The sequence below is a fragment of the Spermophilus citellus genome, assembly GCF_964194105.1.
Source record: "Spermophilus citellus genome assembly, chromosome: 2".
Lineage (NCBI taxonomy): Eukaryota > Metazoa > Chordata > Mammalia > Rodentia > Sciuridae > Spermophilus > Spermophilus citellus.
Window position 1 is genome coordinate 21,693,987 of NC_138183.1, and position 15,286 is coordinate 21,709,272.

General features: G+C 38.5%; 1 protein-coding gene across 1 annotated transcript in view; it reads right to left on the minus strand.

The window, feature by feature from the left end:
* HSDL2 (hydroxysteroid dehydrogenase like 2) overlaps window positions 1-15,286 on the minus strand; it is a 70,070-nt gene that overhangs the window by 35,901 nt on the left and 18,883 nt on the right. The window contains exons 5-6 of the mRNA XM_081282460.1: window positions 12,954-13,057; window positions 10,922-11,020 (exon numbers count right to left, since the gene is read on the minus strand). Coding sequence (XP_081138586.1) covers window positions 10,922-11,020; window positions 12,954-13,057 — 203 coding nt within the window. The remainder of the gene's footprint in view (window positions 1-10,921; window positions 11,021-12,953; window positions 13,058-15,286) is intronic.

Sequence of the window (15,286 nt, forward strand, 5' to 3'; positions counted from 1 at the left end):
TCTTCAACAAATGGTGCTGGGAAAACTGGAAATCCATATGCAACAAAATGAAACTGAATCCCTTTCTCTCGCCATGCACAAAACTTAACTCAAAATGGATCAAGGAGCTTGATATCAAATCAGAGGCATGGCGACTGATACAAGAAAAAGTTGGCTACGATCTACATACTGTGGGATTGGGCTCCAAATTCCTCAATAGGATACCCATAGCACAAGAGTTAATAACTAGAATCAACAAATGGGACTTACTCAAACTAAAAAGTTTTCTTCTCAGAAAAGAAACAATAAGAGAGGTAAATAGGGAGCCTACATCCTGGGAACAAATCTTTACTCCTCACACTTCAGATAGAGCCCTAATATCCAGAGTATACAAAGAACTCAAAAAATTAAACGATAGGAAAACAAATAACCCAATCAACAAATGGGTCAAGGACCTGAACAGACATTTCTCAGAGGAGGACATACAATCAATCAATAAGTACATGAAAAAATGCTCACCATCTCTAGCAGTCAGAGAAATGCAAATCAAAACCACCCTAAGATACCATCTCACTCCAGTAAGATTGGCAGCCATTATGAAGTCAAACAACAACAAGTGCTGGCGAGGATGTGGGGAAAAGGGTACACTTGTACATTGCTGGTGGGACTGCAAATTGGTGCAGCCAATTTGGAAAGCAGTATGGAGATTTCTTGGAAAGCTGGGAATGGAACCACCATTTGACCCAGCTATTCCCCTTCTCGGTCTATTCCCTAAAGACCTAAAACGAGCATGCTACAGGGACACTGCTACATCGATGTTCATAGCAGCACAATTCACAATAGCTAGACTGTGGAACCAACCTAGATGCCCTTCAATAGACGAATGGATTAAAAAAAATGTGGCATTTATACACAATGGAGTACTACTCTGCATTAAAAAATGACAAAATCATAGAATTTTCAGGGAAATGGATGGCATTAGAACAGATTATGCTAAGTGAAGCTAGCCAATCCCTAAAAAACAAATGCCAAATGTTTTCTTTGATATAAGGAGAGTAACTAAGAACAGAGTTGGGAGGAAGAGCATGAGAAGAAGATTAACATTAAACAGGGGTGAGAGGTGGGAGGGAAAAGGAAAGAGAAGGGAAATTGCATGGAAATGGAAGGAGACCCTCATGGTTATACAAAATTACATACAAGGGGCTGGGGATGTGGCTCAAGCAGTAGCGCGCTCGCCTCGCATGCGTGCGGCCCGGGTTCGATCCTCAGCACCACATACCAACAAAGATGTTGTGTCCGCCGAGAACTAAAAATAAATATTAAAAATTCTCTCTCTCTCTCTCTCTCTCTTTCTCTCTCCTCTCTCACTCTCTCTTTAAAAAAAAATTACATACAAGAGGAAGTGAGGGGAAAGGGGAAAAAAAACAAGGGGGAGAAATGAATACAGTAGATGGGGTAGAGAGAGAAGATGGGAGGGGAGGAGATGGGGGATAGTAGAGGATAGGAAAGGCAGCAGAATACAACAGACACTAGTATAGCAATATGTAAAACAGTGGATGTGTAACTGATGTGATGCTGCAATCTGTATACGGGGTAAAAATCGGAGTTCATAACCCATTTGAATCAAAGTGTGAAATATGATATGTCAAGAACTATGTAATGTTTTGAACAACCAACAATAAAAATTAAAGGAAAAAAAAGAACAAAATTTACTTTATGCACAGCTAAGGATACAAAAGAGTTGTCAATTGAACTATGGTACATCATTAACTGCAAGGTGAATATTGGTACCAGAGATGTAAAACATTTTGATATCACAAATGTAAAAGTGTAAAACGGGTATCTCAGATTCAACAAAATATAATACAAAAGCTGTTGAACTCAGTCAGTGAATAGGTCTCTGGAAAAACAGGGGGATTTGTTTTGATTTCCAGCACCAAAGTGGAGGAGGCGGCAGCTGCCATGCTGTCTCCTCACCCTCCCTGGTTAACTGAGTTCTCACATCTGTTTGTAATGTGATCCAGGTATCAGAGGCCTGCACAGAAGTGATACTTTAGTGACCTTCTTCTTTGTTGTCATTACCAGATCAGCAGTTGCTCTTCCCAAACTCCTTATCCCAGCCGACTCACATAAAATCCAACACAAAGTGGACTTTCCTGTTTCCACCACATATGTTCAGACCAGTTAGATGGAGGAGGTACACAACATTTTGAGTAGCAGCCAGCTTCCCTTGTCCCCTCACCCTACACCACAACAGAAACTATGAAATAGGCCTTATAGAAAGAAAAAAATTATAATCCTAGAGGTGATTCAAGATAGTCTATCTTGACACTATAATCATACATGCATACTCTCAGACTCAATGTAAACTATATGAATCACATGAAAATTCTTTGAAATTCTAAATTAGAAGTCTAATTAAGAGTGTATTTGCTGAAGCTGGGCATGGTGGTATATGCATATAATCTCAAGCTGTTTGGGAGGTAGAGGCAGGAGGATCACAAGTTTGAGACCAGTGAGGCCCTGTCTCAAATATGTCAAGAACTTAGTGAGGCCCTGTCTCAAGTATGTCAAGAACTTAGTGAGGCCCTGTCTCAAAACAAAATTTTAAAAAGGGTTGGGGATTATAGCTCATGGTAGAGTACTACCTCATATGCATAAGGTCCTGGGTTTAATTCCCATAACTAAATATATATATATGTATCAGAAGTGTAGAGTGCTTGCCTAAGTATGTGTATGCACCTGGGTTCCATCTCTAGCACTACAAAAGCAAATAAAGTCAAAATACATGTCATGCACATATGTGTATGTGTGTAAGTGAATGATCTTCAAGGCATGAAACCATTAGAGGCCTGCTCTCTGATTCTTCTCTGGATGTGATGATTTTAGCAGAATGAAAGTGCTAAAGCCAGGAAGAGCAATGTCACCAGTACCAAGCCAAGAGGTCAAGCAGGAGAGCAGGGCACTGCACTGATGAAAAGTAATATATGTTACATGGTATCCATTTCACTAAGTGCAATAAATCTCTTTTCCTTAAATGGCAATCATTCTGTGAGATTACTTCTAGCTGACATAGTCAGTTCCAGCTGACACAGTCTTCTACACAGCCCAGGATGAGGAAATGTGTTTTTATTTTGTTTTTTTTTTTTTTAATTAAATAGCCCAGAGCCTGGATCCCTTCTCAAATCCATTTCACTGCCTTACTCATAAATAATGTAACATTCTAGCTATCTTTCCTGTCTCCTCTATCCTATAAACCATCCAATAGCCCGATGAGGGATTAAATGTCTTAAACCCCATCAAACAACCATATCACCTTATTGCTATTTTTCTAAACTACTAATTATTACTATCCTGTTTAAAAAAAAAAAAAAAGTTATTTTTTTCCAGCACTGGGGATTGAACCCAGGGACATTTTACCACTAAAGTTACGATTCTCAGACCACCACCCCCTACTTTTTCTTAATTTTGATACAGTCTCACTAAATTGCCTTGGCCAGCCTTGAATTTGTGATCCTCCTGCCTCAGCCTCTCAAATAGCTATAATGACAAGTATAATGTGCCACCACTCCTGCCTATGGAGCTTGAATTTTAACCTATATTCAGTGAAGAACCACTTGAAGAATTTTTAAAACAGTAGAGCATTAACAAGAAGAGGGAAAATAGGAACATGAAGTGATATAGCTGTTGAAGATGTTTAAATCCCACATCTGACTATTGATTGACTTGTGAGATTACAGAGATAGGAATTAAAGATAGTTAGAATATTACTCTACTTATTAGGAAGGCAATGAGAACGGACTTTAGAGCTCCTAGGCTGGGGATGTAGGTTAGTGGTAGAATGTTTACCTACCACGTATGAGGCCCTGTTCAACACCCAGCACTGGGGGGGAAAAATCAACAGCTAAAGCTGGCAAACAAGACCTGAGGCTTAGCTCATCCATCTCCCTCCACACCCTCATCTCCACCCAACATTCCAGTGAACCTGAACTACTTGAGTTGCTCAAGTTTAGTGGGAAATAACAGCCAACGCCCTATCATACACCCCATCACACTCCTAGGAGTTCCATCATGCGCAATAGGATTTTCCCATGCTCCAGCCTTTGCATATGTAATTGGCTATGCCAAGGGATGTATCGCCCAGTTTTCCTCGCTAGCCTCACATCCCCTTGAAATCTTATTTCTACTGTATGCCTCCTTTTAAAAATCTCCATTCTTTACCCTTTAACCTGAGTTAGAAGGAACTTTTGCTATGTTTAAAAAGTACCCTGTATATAATTTATCCTTCCACGTGTCACAAGGAATATGATTATAAATTTAATTTACCATGTCATCAAGTCTCAGACCATATGATACCACTGGCACCAAGATGTCTAGTAAACCAAAAACAAGCACCTTAAAGTTATAGCAAAGAGCTGATTTCTCTTGCAGGTCCTGATGATCCCTTCTGTACGTAGTACCACACAATATTCTCCTTCATAAAAAATTGTCTACTTTTTTAAAAAAAAATTTTGTAGTTGTAGATGGATAGAATGCTTTTTGTTTGTTTGTTTTTATGTGGTGCTGAGGATCAAACTCAGTGCTTCATTCATGCTAGGCAGGCGCTCTACCACGAGCTATAGCCCCAGCCCAAGTTTTGTCTACTTTGACACTAAGCAGGAGGCAATCATACTGTACATTTGTTCATTCTTTCACTTGTTCATTCATCAAACTTTGTTTGGAGGGCAGGTACCAGGGATTGAATTTAGGGCCACTTGACCACAGAACCACATCCCCAGCCCTATTTCATATTTTATTTAGAGACAGGGTTTCACAGAGTTGCTTAGCATCTCGCTTTTTGCTGAGGCTGGTTTTAAACTGGCAATCCTCCTGCCTCAGCCTCCTGAGCTGTTGGGATTACAAATGTGAGCCACCACACCCAGCTTCATCAAACTTTTATTGAAGGTCTATAACAACTAGAAAAAAATGAACAAAGCAGACACTGTCCCTGTTGTCAAGAAGTTTTTATTCTAGCTAGGAATGCACTGAACAATCCCAATTATAAATTAATAATTAATTATAAATTAATAATTACAAATGTTTTAAGTAAAGGAAATGCACAGACTACCAAATCCAATGAATCTCCACCTTATAAGAACTATTAGCAACATATGACACAATTATTCCCCTTCCTCCTTGAAACATTTAAGTGGCTTTCAAGGCATCATACTTTGGATTTCTTCCTACCTAATGGCCTGTGCAAGTCTTCCTCTTTTTCTAATCCTTTTAATGATGCATTGGCCAATGGTCCTTTCTCCTTATACATCATCAAGTGTTATGGCTTTATACACCATTGATAAGCTACTAACCTCCAGATTCATATGCCCAGTTGTCTACTGACCAGTTCTACCTGATGCTCAAACACAATGCCTCAAACTGAATTCCTAACCTTTCTCTCCTAATCTATAGCTCTCCCCCTCTCAGTTCATGGTATGCCCACTGCTCTAGTTTGCTCAAGGCAAAAATCTTGGCATCATCTTTGATTCTTTGTCTCTCGTACCTACATACAATCTGTCAGCAGAGCCTGCTGGTTCTATCTTTAGAATATCTCAATATGTGACTATTCTCCACTACCTTTACTGTCACTGCAGTAGTGTCCAGTTTCTCTCTTGCCCCACCTCCCCAAAAATCTAGGCTCAACAGAACAGCTGGAGAGATCTCTTTAGGCATTTAAGATAAGTCAGATCATTCCTCTGCTCAAAACCCAGCAACTGCTTATTTCACTGAACTTTGACAAGGACCTATGGTATCTGACCTCTACTTCCCTTAGATATCATCTCATCATTTCCCACTACTGTCCCCTCACTCCAGAAACACTGGCCTTCTCCCTGCTCTCTGACCCCATCAGCCATGCTTGTCCATAGGACCTTTTCACTGATTACTTCCCTCTGCCTTGGATACTTTCCCTTCAGATAACTATTCCCAAGGCTCACTCTGTCACCTCCAAGTCTATGTTCAAATGCCACATTCTCAAAAAGGCCAAACCTTTCTACCTTGTTTTTCTGTTTTAATTGAAACCTTCTCTCCCCAATATATGAGATTCCCAATTCCTCTTTCTTTGTTCTATTTCTTCACAGCATTATCATCTATTTGATTGTCTATTATGTCTCTCCCAGTTAGACTGTTAAGTTCCTTGAAGGCAGAGATTCTTACCTGTTTTGTTCTCTGATGTTCCTTAAGCAAACAGAACAGAGCTTGGCAAAATTAACAGGTGTCTAATAATGTTTGTTGTATCAATAAGATCTAAAATTCTTAGTCATAGGCTTTTTCTCACTTTGTTAACTCAGGATTCCCAAAACCTACAGGTTAGAGAGTGCAGGCAAGCAGGAAGAACAAGCACAAACAATGGTAACAAACTCTTACATCTCCCACCCTAAATAGTAAACTCTGTGAGGGTGACAGACCCCCAGTTCATCTCAGTATCCAATGCCTGCATGTAACAGATGAAATATCTGTTGAATGCGTCACCAATGAATACTGCTGAGAACCATTTAAGTCTCAATGAATGTTTGGAAAACAAATGAATGGAAAGTGACAACATACAAAGATAACTTTATTAGAACTTTGTTACTTCAGAGTCCTCCCTTCTAACTACCTACCTCTATCAATTTTGGTAGCAATGACATCTGGGCTGGGGGAAGGAAGCTGAGAAAGTATGAGAGATGTTGAAAGGCTGAGGCAGCAGCTCAGGAGGAACATTTTGCAAGTTCAAAGCCAACCTTAGCAACTTAGCGAGGCCCTAAGCAACTCAGCAAGACCCTGTCTCTAATGAAAAAGGGCTGGGGATGTGACTTGGTGGTTGAGTGTCCTTGAGTTAAATCCCTGGTACCAAAAAAAAAAAAAAAGGTAAGACTATAAAGGTAGTTGTTTATAAATTTTGAAATCCAAACACATTTCTATGTCCCAGCACCAAACAGAGCTGTGGCTGCCCCAAAATAGACTGTCAGAATGCTTCTCTGTCCCCAATTCTAGGCTCATATGAGCCCTTTAGAATACAATGACTTTCCCAATTCCTAGGTTTTGAAGAGAGTTTACTGCTTTTGGTTAAAGACCAATATTAAAGTTTTCTCTTATACTCTCCTATATCAAGAATTCTTGGGCTGGGGATGTGGCTCAAGTGGTAGCATGCTTGCCTGGCATGCGAGTCGCCCGGGTTTGATCCTCAGCACCACATACAAAGATGTCGTGTCCGCCAAAAACTAAAAAATAAATATTAAAAATTCTCTCTCTCTCTCTCTCTTTAAAAAAAAAAAGAATTCTTGTTTATTACCTATATTTCTTATTCCCAGTTATTCTATCATAATCCACTTATATTTAGCCATACATACTGCAGTGTTATTTGTTTATCATTATTTTCTCTTTTCTTTTCTGAATTCTATCCTGAAAAAGTCTTTGTTCTGACAGCTTGCTGTTTAAGAGACTTTTCTAGATTTTTCTCAAGTGTGATAGCAGACTCACATATCTTCCCTTCCTTCAATAAATATTATCTTGGCTGAGTTCCTTCTTGTCAGTAATGTGCAGATGTTATTTCACAGCCTTCTTGTTTCTGGTGTTGAAGATGAAAAGAGACTACAGACCTCTTTTTGTTTTTTTTGGTAAGAAACATGCTTGACAGATTTTCTTCCTATTCATGAAATTCTGAGATTCCTTAGATGTTTTTTCCCACTCCCTATAAATTCAGACTCATATTTGATAAACCTTTCAATCCATATATGTATGTCTTTCTTCAGCCTCAGGGAATTGCTTTCTATTATTAGTTCAATTATTGTTTCTACTCTATTTGTTCTTTTTCCAGCCCTCCTTCTGGGACTCCTGATATTTGCATGTTCCCCTGGATGTGTTTTCTAAGTTTCTTCTTTTTACTCATAGTGCATTTGCTCTTTTATTTCTTGCACTTGAACTTCCAAGCTATTTATTCAGGTATTACAATAAAAATATAGTCCTTCAATTCAACTATTATACATATATTTTTAATTCACAACAATCTATTATTACTTCCAGAAAGCACTTTTTTCTGCTATAATTCAATCTCTTAATGTAGTTGTAGTTTTTAATCAAGGTATTTTCTGTTTCATTAGCAGTTTTATTCTACTGAAAGCTGCTATTCTAGATGTTTTTTTCTTTCTGTGCCTGGATATGGGTCCCCTTACCTTCACTGAATTTTTTTTAAATTATTTTTTAGTTGTAGATGGACATAATATCTTTATTTTTAAAAAATATTTTTCCTTTAGTTGTAGTTGGACACAATACCTTTTATTTTATGTATTTTTATGTGGTGCTAAGGATAAAACCTAGTGCCTTGGACATGCTAGGTGAGTATCCTACTGCTGAGCCACAGCTCCAGCCCCACACACTATCTTTACTTCATTTATCTATTTTTATGTGGTGCTGAGGATCAAACCCAGTGCTTCACATATGAGAGGTGCTTGCTCAACCCCTGAGCTACAAATCCCAGCCCTCTATCCAGGAATTTTGAGTACAGATGTTCCTCAACTTATCATGGGGTTATGCCCTCATAAACCCCTCATAAATTGAGAACATCTTAAGTCAAAAATGCATTTAAGAGCTAGGTGGGACTGAGGTTGTGGCTTAGCAGCAGAGCGCTCGCCTAGCACATGCAAGGCCCTGGGTTCGATCCTGAGCACCACATAAAAAATAAATAAATAAAATAAAGATGATATTGTGTCCAACTAAAAAATACTTAAAAAAAAAAAGCTGGGGATAGTGGTGCATGCCTCTAATCCCAGCAACTTGAGAGACTGAGGCAAGAGGGTTGCAAATTTGAGGCCAGCCTCAGCAACTCAATGAGACCCCAAGCAATTTAGAAAGACCCTGTTCTCTAAATAAATAGAATAAAGGTATTAAAAAAAAAAGTCTATCATTGCTGGGTGAGGTAGTACACATCTGTACTCCCAAGTAACTTGGGAGGCTGAAGTAGGAGAATCACAAGTTTGAAGCCGGCCTCAACAACTTAGTGAAGCTTTCTAAGCAACTTAGCAAGACCCTGTCTCAAAGCAAAAAGGACTGGCGAGATAGCTCAGAGGTAAAGGGTAAAGTACCTCTGTGTTCAATCCCCAACACCCAAAAAACAAAACAACAAAAAAAAAAAAGAATCTAATACAAAGCATATTTTGTGACAAAGTGTTAATATCTCATGTACTTACTCAGATGGGCATCTGGGTTTGTTTGTTTGTTTTAATCCAGGAGCACTTTACCACTGCGCTATAACCCCAGCTTTTTTGTTTTGAGATAGGGTCTCACTAAGTTGCTTAGGGCCTTGCTAAGTCACTGAGGCTGGCTTTGAATTTTTTTAAAAAATATTTTTATTTTAGTTGTAGATGGACACACAGTATCCTTTTTATTAATTTATTGTTTGTTTTTTTTTTAATGTGGTGCTGAGCCTCAAACCCAGTGCTTCACACATGCAAGGCAAGCACTCTACCACTGAGCTATAGCCCCAGCCCCTGGCTTTGAATTTTTGATTCTCCCACCTCAGCTCCGGAGTCACCACACTTAGCAAGATGGGCATTTTATAAATATAACAGTATGCAAAAACACAAAATACAAAATCCAAAACGATGCTGACAGCACAGTACACAGCAGAAATCAGCTGTTACCCTCATATGACTGTGGCTGACTGGAAGTGGCAACTCGTTGCTATTGTCCAGTACCATGGAATATGTGGTACTGCATATTCTTAGCCAGTGAAAGAACAAAATTCAAAATCAGAAGTATTGAAAGCTGAACTACTTTCACATCATTGAAGAGTTGGAAAATCATTAAGTCGAACCATCGTAAGTTGGGGACTGTCTATATCTAGTCTCCCTCCTCTGTTCTCTGCTGGCCCCATGTGTCCTCTCTCCCAAAAGGAATCAAAGTCCTTCTCAGTCGCTTCTCTTACATAATCATTAGACATACATTTTCAGGGATGAGACGCCCATTTAGATTGAAGAGGAAAGAAATTAAGGCTTTCATGGGCAATATCTATTAAGTATATAAAAAATATATGATGAAATAAGTTATCTTCTCTTTTTCTTTCTTTAAGCTATTTTGATATAAAAGTGGTAAGTAAAAAACCCACAAGACAGATTTTCAGCAGCCAGGAGGCCATCAATTTGTCATACCAAAACTGAAAATGTTGGGACTGGGGTTGTGGCTAAGCGGTAGAGCGCTCGCCTCGCACACAGGAGACCCTGGGTTCGATCCTCAGCACCACATAAAAATAAGTAAGTGAAGTAAAGTTATTGTGTCCTACAACTAAAAAATAAATATTGTTTTAAAAACTGTAAATTTATATACAAAGCCCAGGCATGTGAATACTCTCCTATCATCCAAGAAGGCTCTGGGCACTCTGTGAACTCACAAGAACTTATATCAAACTATACATAATGCAGCCTTTTATAAAAGCAAAGATAAAAATAGTAGGAATATAAGAAAGTTAAAAAGCATTTTGGGGGATATGTAAGGAGAAAACAAAAGCATAAGAATCTGTAGAATTTAGGAAGATACCAAAGACAAGACAGGGAAGAGGTTAGGGAAGCACTTCTCTTGTTGGCCTTATGAGAATCTCCACACGGCCCAGTGTTCAATGTTCCTAATACAGCTTCAGCTGAAGAGTCAGCCATGTAGCCCCAGTCAAAAATGAAAGGTGACAGATTAGGCTCTTATGCTGCAGAATAAAAATGTAACTTGTTTCCAAGCAGACTGATATTACTGTTGATAGTCTACCCAGGCCCACTCCAAGAAGCAGTTCAAGAGTGCCAACAAGAATAGGGCTGGGGGTGCAGCTCAGTGGTTCAGCACTTGCCTAGGGCATCCAAGAGTGAGGTTCTGGGTTCAGCACCAGGGGAAAGGGGGACAATAAATGCAAATCTAATAAAGGTACCTTTAAACAAGTACGTACCTGTTCTAGGCCATAAGGCATTGACTGCAATTTCACCTCTAAATTCTTCTGCCATTCCAAGTACACACATAGACATACCATATTTAGCAATGGTATAAGCTGCAAACAAACCACAAATAATAATAATGTAATTCAGAAACAAATTAATTTGTGAGTATACATAACCAATTTATTTCTGTTACTATTTTCTCTCTGAAAGATTGATCTATCTCCATCCCCCCACTACCCCAGTACTACTGGGGACCTTGTGCATACTAGGCTAGCATTCTACCACTGAACTATATTCCATAACTCCCTGATATATTTTTGAGAATTTTTTTTCAATAATATTAAAAGATACAAAATACAGTTTTAAATGTGCTAAGTTTTTTCGGGGCTGGGGATGTGGCTCAAGTGGTAGTGCGCTCGCCTGGCATGCATGCGGCCGGGGTTCAATCCTCAGCACCACATACAAACAAAGATGTTGTGTCCGCCGAAAACTAAAAAATAAATATCAAAAACTCTCTCTCTAAAAAAATTTAATTAATTAATTAATTTAAAAAAATAAATGTGCTAAGTTTTGAATAACAGTTTTTATGGAACTAGTTGAGCAGAGATGAACCCGTTTTAAATATTTCCTTCCTAATATTTGATTAAAAGAAAAGATGAATAAACTTTTGTTTTTCTTAATATTATAGGAATAAATTGCATTACTACTTCTTAATTTTTTTTTTCTTTTTAAAAAACAAAGGTGATTATTATTTTTTAAATATTTCTTTTAGTCATTGATGGACCTTTATTTTATTCATTTATTTATATGTGGTGCTGAGAATTGAACACAGTGCCTCACACATGTGGGACAAGCGCTCTACCACTGAGCCACAACCCCAACCCCAAAGGTGATTATTTAAAGAGAAACCACAAACCATTAAACAAGAACATGAGCTGGGGGTATGGCTCAGTAATTGAGTATGTACTTAGTATGTACAAGGCCTCAGGTTTGATCTTCAGCACCACAAAAAATAAATATTAATAACAACAAAAGGTTGCAAATTCACTTAATTGATTAAAGCAGAACTTCTTTTGTTTTGTTTTAGGGATTTCCATTCCAAGTGCCTTTCCAAATGTTAGTGAATTCTACTGCAACATGAATCAAGTATTTGACATAATGATCTTAAAACAGGCACATACTATACATAAATCTTGTTACTTAGCATATTCACCTAAAATCATTAAATCAACTTTATCTATCTATCTATCTATCTATCTATCTATCTATTTATCTATTTATCTATCTGCAGTACTAGGGATTGAGCCCAGAGGTGCTTTACCACTAAACTACATCGCCAGCCCTTTTAATTTTTTATCTTGATATATAAATTCTCACTGAGCTGCCCAGGCTCACTTTGAACTTGTGATCCTCCTGCCTCAGCCTCCCAGGTCACTAGTCTTACAGGCATGCATTACCATGTCCAGTGATTAATAAAAAATCTTAAAACTATCCCTTTATTTTTGTGTATTTAATCAACTTATTAAAGGAAAAATTACATACAGTAAAACATACCCACTGGGATGTCAAAGAGTTTCCTGGGATAATAAAAATCCATATGTTGGGCTGGGGTTGTAGCTCAGGGGTTCAGTGTTTGCCTAGCAAGTGTGAGGCACTGGGTTTGATCCTCAGCACCACATAAAAATAAATAAATAAAATAAAGGTATTGTGTCCATCTACAACTAAAAATATAAAAAAAAAAGAAAGAAAAGAAATCCATATCTTGATTTGGGTAATGGTTATACAGGTATACACATATTCAAAACTCACTGAACCACCAAGATCTGTGCACTTTCTTGAATGTATGTTATACTTCAATTTTTTAAATTATAAATTTCTAACATTATAGATAAATGATTACTAATCTACTTTCCAAAATGCTACCTATTGATTTGGAACAGAAAATTTACCACTGAGTACTATGTACAGGTTATGATTACATAATAAATACACTGAATTAATTCAAAACAAATCAGTAAACCATCCCCTGACCCTACTACCTACCACAGTGCTGTTTGAACCACATTGGATTTAGGTTCAGTGGTGGACTGAGATTGAGGATATGAGCAATTTTACTCTTTCTCAAAAAGGGAATACATGCTTTAGATCTGGAAAGTAGAAGCAAACACAAGTCAAGTTAATCGCTTTCTCACAACTTCTGCACTTTTTAAAGTTATATTTTAAATTACTCCTATAGAGAAACTCAACTTGCTTAGTTTTCTATAGTTTTCTTTGTTTTCTAGAAAGAAGATAGAAAAGCAACTAATTTTCATGCTTTGAAACTTTACTGAATAGCCTGAGTACATAATCTGCTTGATGAAAAAAAATCTTTGATACATTAGTTTTATGTCCAGCTAAGATTATCCTCAACCCCAACTGTGATAAATTCTCCCTCCCCAGCACACACACTTTTACAGAAACAGTTAATGTACTTTTCAGTTGCCACTGTGGTAAAGAACATGGGTATTCAGCTGGGTGTATAATCCCAGCTACTCTGGAGGCTAAAATAAGAGGATTACATACTCAAGGCCAGCCTCAGCAATTTAGCAAGACTCTGTCTCAAGATTAACAATAAAAAGGGCTGGGGGGAAAACTCAAGTTTAAAAATGAAGAAACAACAACATGGGTGTTGCTCAAGTCAGACAGTCTTGGGTTCAAATTCTGCTTCTGCCCCTTCCCAAATGACATAGCATTCTAATTTTTTCCCCCAAGGGGCACTCTACCACTGAGCCACATCCCCAGCCTTTTTTTGTATTTTATTTAGAGACAGAGTCTCACTGAGTTGCCTAGTGCCTTGCTTTTTGCTGAGGCTGGCTTTGAACTCATGATCATCCTGCCTCAGTCTCCTGAGCCTCTAGGATTACAGGCATGGGCCACCACACTCAGGATATTCTAATTTTTAGTTTTCCTCTATAAATGTTGGTAACACCCACCATAGTCATGACAATCTGGAACTGAACAAAGGATTAAACTTTAAGTAGTAAGTTACAATTGAAAGGACACTCACAGAGTCCACGCAAAGTCCAAAGACTATGCCACACAGCAGAATCTCACAAGAGATTTACTGTCAGTAGCACAAGGCAAACCAACAACGCTGTCCCTCCAAGGAGAGCAACAGCATGTCGGCCCTCACAGAGCAGCTTTATAGCCCGCAAGAAGAATTTCATAAGCTGCTTTATAGCCCGGAAGAGGAATTTCATAAGTTGCATCATAAGCTGGGGTGGGGTTGACTGTTTAGCAGGCACATGTTAAGCAGCATTGCCCCAGAATCGAAACTTTGGAACCTCTAGATAAAATGGTTCCTGACCTAAAATGGCAAATCTGATGCCAATATTGATCTGATGCCAATATTGATCTGATGCCAGTAAAAACATCTTATAGCTAAACAATATATTAAGCTTAATTATTATATAGTTTTATTTCATATTCAAGTCATGATGTGTTTTCAAACCTGGTCCATTCTTCTTTCAAGTCGTTTTAAAAAAAAAACTTCTAAATGTATAATACTCTTATTCCCAACTGCAACATCTTGTTAAATTTACAAACCAAATACAATCAACATGACTAAAGGGTTTTGTTAGGCCGGTTTGAGGTGCCTAAGGGGATAAAGCACCAGGCAACCCGAGGGCCAGAAAGAACAACCAATCAGGCACCGACAGATAGGCAGTGATGGTGCCTCATAACCACCTGTCAATCGGCGGGGTCTCTTGACCAATCCTGGAAGGACACAGATCCCCCAACCAACCCCAGGAGGACAAGCGACTAAAAACCTCCCTTTCCTATCTCAAGCCCTCCCTTCCTGCCCTAAACCCAATAAAATTCCAATCTGGCTGAGCCTGGGCAAGACTCTCTGAGACCGGCTCCGATGGACTGGAGGATCTCATTAGGGATCGAATCTCAATAAAGCCTTGTTCAGCAGCTTTTAATCTGCCTCCTTTGGATCACTGGTGCCTGATGTTACAGGTTTTTGTACATAAGGTTTTTCATTTCATTTCTTCTTCTTTTGTGTGTGTGTGTGGTACTAGGGATTGATCCCAGGGCCACAAGCTAGGCAAGTGCTCTACCACTGAGCTACATCCCCAGTCCCCATTTTTTGTTATTGTTATTTTTTTTTTTTAGACAGGGTCTTACTAAGTAGCTGAGTGTAGCCATGAACCTGCAATCCTCCTGCCTCAGCCTCCCAAGAAGCTGGCATTAATAGGCATAAGGTACTTCACTTTTATGGGGTGTAAAGTGATGAGGGGAAAAGAATATTATACCCTATTTTCATCAAATCATCAATAGAAACCAACTAAATCTATTTTCCAGACTATATCTTATACTCACGGGAAAGAATG